We start from the raw sequence: 5,242 nt of genomic DNA on the forward strand, positions 1-5,242 counted from the left end.
ACACACACACACACACACACACACAGGTTCATGTTCCAGACCCTGGGACAGACAGAGTCATCACTCTCACACTGATCTAGGTTAAATCAACTCACCCTCTCCTTGGTGTTGCCACGAGACCACTCCTTCCTCTCCACCCTGTTGGAGACGAGGAAACGGAATGAAAACATGACATTTAGCAAGAGGTGGAGGAGGAGGAGGAGGAGGACCTGCGTCAGAACAGCGTCTCCTCTGGCATTTATACATCAAAATGAGCTGCTTATCTCCCAAAATGACTGTGATAAGAAAAGCTCTGGAGAATTCATCCCTGGTGTTTAGTGACCGGTGGAACCTGATGAACCGTCGCTTATTCCTGACCCAAACGTGTGCACTGACCTGTGTTTGCTGGGGATGAAGCCGACCTCCTCCGCCTCGTTCTGGGGGCTGACTTTGCGAGCCTGCCACCACTCCTCGTCTCCGCAGTCCAACACGTGAAGAACGTCCCCGAACTTGAAGCCCAGAGCCTGGCTGAGGAAGCCACAGTCTGCTGTCTTGTCGCTCATACATTGGTGAGAACACACTCACAAACACACACGAACACTAGCATGTGTGTAGCTTTGCTAGTGTTTTGTAACTTACTTTATACATATACTGTATATATACACACATATGTATGCAGATATACATATATTTTATATATAAATATATGTATATATATTTATTATATATTTATATATATATTTATTATATATTTATATATATATTTATTATATATTTATATATATATTTATTGAGTTGATTTCTTATAAAACACATTTGTTCAAATGGAATTTAAAATTCAGTTTAGAGTAAAATTAAAATATCTTTTTTTTAAACACAAATAACAATATATAAAAAATATATTTTATGAATAAATAATAAAAAAATAAAAAATGAATTTTTTTTTATTTTTTTTAAATAAAACTATTAACTTGCTCATCATCTGTCACATTTTTCAGGGTCACCAGGACTGAAACCGATCCCAGCACAATGCAAAAACATGAGGCCACAGAACAGCGCCCCCTACGTACATTCCACTGCCTCCCTGTTCACCACATATTTATTTAAACCCAACCTACTGGAGTATCAGTGACAGTACTGGATACTGGCGAGTACACAAACAGAAATACTGGACACTCTTGGTTCTGTGAGAACCCTGAGAACCCAGAGTGTCGGGGGTCCGACCTGATGTAGAAGCCCCTCTTTGGGTTGCTCCTTAACGTGGTGGTCCCGGAGCCCATGCTGCTGTTCATCAGCTGTTCCCTCAGGTCGTGGATTTTGGCCTCGAACCGACTGTACTCTAGAACAGAGAGAACCCAGAACCGTTGGCTTTGGACCAGTGTCTCAGTTTGAACATTGGATTCCGTGTCTGTGTACCATCGGGTCGGTACTGGGCGATGATGGTCACCGTCTGCCCGGCGTTCTTCAGCGCCGCGGCCGCCTGTTCGTGTGTCGCCATGCGCAGGTCGACGCCGTTCACCTGGAGAACAAACATCAGTCAGAGCTGAGGTTTAAAAAAAAAAAAAAAAAAAAACTCTGACGGCGTCGAGGTGTGACCCGCGTCCTTACACTGAGGATCTGGTCGCCCTTGTGCAGCTCTCCGCTCAGGTCAGCTGGTCCTCCGGCCAGGATGAAGGAGATGAAGATTCCTTCTCCGTCTTCTCCGCCCACGATGTTAAAGCCCAGGCCCGTGGATCCTCGGTGGATCAGAACTCTGCGAGGCTCCCTGATAAAAAAAAAAAACAAAAGAAAAAATAACAGAACGTAATCGTTGATGACATCATGGACAAACGGAACCTCGGTGGTCGGGGGCTCTGGGAACCCACCTGGGAATGTCGTCATCTCCCATCATGCCATGTAAGACGGGAGAGAAGCGACTGGGTGAGGTGGGAGTGAGGGCTTGTGGGTAATCTGAGCCCAGATAGTTGGGGTGGCTAAGTTCAGTGTCCATGTGGGAATATGCTGGGAAAACACACACACACACACACACACAGAGTATTAGGTGTACTGCAATACACCAGGGTAACTGTACACAGACATGAAGTATCCTGTGTGTGTTTCATGTCAGTTTTTAAAAAAAATGCTTTTGAATAATTTAGAAATCTATCATCGATCATCGATCATTTATGGTGTTTGACCAAAATATATAAATATTTTTTTATAGAAATCTTTGATCATTTCATGTCTATTGGACATCAACACTGAGTGTTTTTACTTTTTTTTTACGAGGTTATATTTGGACTCACTGCTGGTGAGATCTGGAGGGTTGTAGGAGTTGGTCAGGAACAGGTTGTTGGGCTTGGCCACCCGGAGGTAAACCACCTCGGCTGTGTTCTTCAGAGCCCCCACCGCATCCTCGTGCATCACGTCCTCCAGACACACGTTGTTCACCTGAGTGTGAAGAAAAAAAGAAAAAAAATTTTACAGCACGTCGTTCACCTCCACAGACGACGAACAGAACCAGGAGTTTGACTGTGTTTTTTTTTTTTAGCCAAAACCTCTGAGCCCTGGTGTTATGAGGCCAAGCGTCCATTCCTGGTTTTTTTTTTAAGCCAAAACCATGGAACAGTGCGTGACCTCTGAGCCCTTGTTATGAGGCCAAGCGTCCATTCCTGGTCCGCAACCCAGATGTTTATTTATTTAATTTTGAGTAATTTTGAATAATGAGCAATTTTTTTTGCACAGTACGGTCTGAACTTTAGGAAGTATGAAATACAAAAGAGGATGAAGAGGTTTGGACTTCTCCTGTTCTTGTTTTATTATTATTTTATACTTCGTCTTTAACGAAGGAAGTCAAATAATAATAAGATTATTTTTCGAATTTAAGGAGAAACTGTTTTTTGGGAATAATAATAATAATAATAATAAAAACAGCCTGGTTCTGTCCATCAGACCAGTTGTTGGAGCAGACAGACCGCCCAGACATTAGACCGACTTTTGGGTCGCATCCCATCAATTTAGAAACACTGATTCTCTACCAAAAATATATTTCTGTGTCAATAACTTTGTTGTTGTTCCTCAAACTGCCGACAGGAAGTTCCTCCACTCAGGAACCATTTAACAAGAACAACCAAGCACCATTTTGAAATCGCTGCCATCCAAGCGGCCCATTCACAAACCCTCCCCGAGTTCTCCAGCAGATGGCAGTAGCGCTACACGTATTCCACAGCCGTCCCCGTCTCCTGGTCCAGTCTCATGTAAATCCAGGTTCAAGTGAAAAATAACGGCTGTAACATATTCAAAAACCCGGCACTGCTAGTGCACAAACACGTGTATGAGTGTGTGAATATTGATGAGGACTTAAAAAGGTGAGAGTCAGTGACGCACGTACGTGTGTGTGAGAGTGTGTGTGTGGGCACATATCTCTGCATGACATTAGCATTTACAGACCACGCTGATTGACTGACCGCTAAGATCTTGTCCCCGATCTGCAGTCGGCCATCTTTGTGAGCGGCCCCGCCCTCGATGATCTTGGTGACATAGATGCTGTTGTCTCCTGGTATGTGCTGGTTCCCCACCCCTCCGGCGATGCTGAAACCCAACCCTGAGTTAAGAGCAGAGAGAGTCACATGTCCTGAATCCAGGGAGCACAGTTCAGTCCCCTCACCCCCTCACCCTCACCCCCTTCTCCCATTCCCTCGGACCCTTCCACTACTCAAATTTAGGCCCTTTGATGAGTTTGATTTCGGTGACTTTCTCCGCGGCGGGTTTCCTGCGGAGAACATAGAGGCGGACGATAGCACCAGCCTCCTTGAGAGCCTCCACAGCCTGGCTGTGTGTCACTTCCCTCACATCCACATCATTCACAAATAAGATGCAGTCGTTCACACTGGGAGGCAGACGGGGTGACAGTCAGACACAGACGGACACCGGGGGGCGATGGAGGAAAAAAAACAAACAAACAAACAAAATAAAAACCCCGGCATGAGTTCAAGTGACGGTGCAGTAAAGTGGGTGTAATCCTGCACCAGTGGTCGGGGGGGGGGGGGGCACGGTATTATTGTAGGGGCTGCCGTTTCACAGCAGACATCAATAATCGAAGCGGCTTTGAGGTAATTGAAATCGGTGTCAGAGATCGAGCCGAAGATTTTCACCTGTTATAAACTGGACTGTCACATATGTCAAACTCGAGGCCTGCGGGCCCAATCTGGCCCATCCAGTCATTTTATGCGGCCCATCAGTTGGTCTAAGGCAGGGGTGTCAAACTCATTTTCCCTGGGGGGGCGGGGCCAACTGTATAGACGTAACGACTCCATAACGTACTAATAAATGTTTCTGAAATTGATTATTTATATAAGTTACAAATATTGTTCATTGCTGTGTAGTAAAAAAAAAACATTTTTAAGCTGCCGCGGGCCATACAAAATGACTTGGCGAGCCACATTTGGGCCCCGAGCCTTGAGTTTGACACATGTGATCCAAGGTCTGTACTAATGTGTTCTAGAACTGTCCATCCTGTTCAGCCCACATCTAAGTGAGTTTGACACCCCCCTACTGTCTGTGAATCGTGGAACAGGGCTTTTAATATTGTCTACTTGGCACCACCTACAGGCCAGGGGGAGGAAGTTTATACTGTGGATGTTGACGAACACAGAATATCATCAGCAGCTGGACGAGTTTCCAGGACTTGTCCTTTAAAGACATCCAAAAGTCATGCAAGTCTTTTTAAGGGGGTCACCTCAGCCGTCCGTCCTGAGCCGCTGCTCCTCCGGGGATGATTTTGGTGATGAAGATGCTGGGGTCATCGCCCACATGGGGGTTGTCTGTCCCCCCTGCAATGCTGAAGCCCAGGCCTGAGTTACCCTGCAGGGGGGGGGGCAGAGGGGGAGTTAGCCCGAACAGGTCATCACGTTAGATTAGAAGGTTCTTCCGTCAGACTCACCCTCTCCAGTGTGATCTCCTCGTACTCGATCTCACCCTCCGTCCCATTCACCTGGAACAGAAACAGTGGCTTCATAATTACAGAAAAAAAAAACAACCTTTAAACTTTTAAAGACACATCTGAACCTTGTCTTTAACATTTTCTTGTCATTTTCTGCCTTGTCAGAAAATTATAAAATATACTGTATATAGAGAGAGTGTCCAAAGAAGAAGGTTTGGAGTTCCACAGGGCACTGTTTTAGTTCCTATTCATTTGAACTATTATTTAAACAGATCCTTTAAAAAAAAAAAAGAAAATGTACATTTTATGTTTCATATATTTTACTTCAACTCAAACTTGTTT

The 5,242-nt window shown here is 44.9% G+C and overlaps 1 protein-coding gene across 1 annotated transcript in view; it reads right to left on the reverse strand.

Annotated features, from left to right (window-relative positions):
• Positions 1-4,975, reverse strand: part of dlg4a (discs, large homolog 4a (Drosophila)) — a 9,783-nt gene extending 4,808 nt beyond the window's left edge. Inside the window, exons 1-9 of the mRNA XM_017041500.1 lie at positions 4,901-4,975; positions 4,697-4,821; positions 3,680-3,847; positions 3,426-3,564; positions 2,265-2,409; positions 1,845-1,980; positions 1,588-1,744; positions 1,396-1,498; positions 1,201-1,318 (exon numbers count right to left, since the gene is read on the reverse strand). Coding sequence (XP_016896989.1) covers positions 1,201-1,318; positions 1,396-1,498; positions 1,588-1,744; positions 1,845-1,980; positions 2,265-2,409; positions 3,426-3,564; positions 3,680-3,847; positions 4,697-4,821; positions 4,901-4,975 — 1,166 coding nt within the window. The remainder of the gene's footprint in view (positions 1-1,200; positions 1,319-1,395; positions 1,499-1,587; positions 1,745-1,844; positions 1,981-2,264; positions 2,410-3,425; positions 3,565-3,679; positions 3,848-4,696; positions 4,822-4,900) is intronic.
• Between the last annotated feature and the right edge of the window lie 267 nt (positions 4,976-5,242).

The sequence above is a fragment of the Cynoglossus semilaevis genome, chromosome 19, assembly GCF_000523025.1.
Source record: "Cynoglossus semilaevis isolate Cse_v1.0 chromosome 19, Cse_v1.0, whole genome shotgun sequence".
NCBI lineage: Eukaryota > Metazoa > Chordata > Actinopteri > Pleuronectiformes > Cynoglossidae > Cynoglossus > Cynoglossus semilaevis.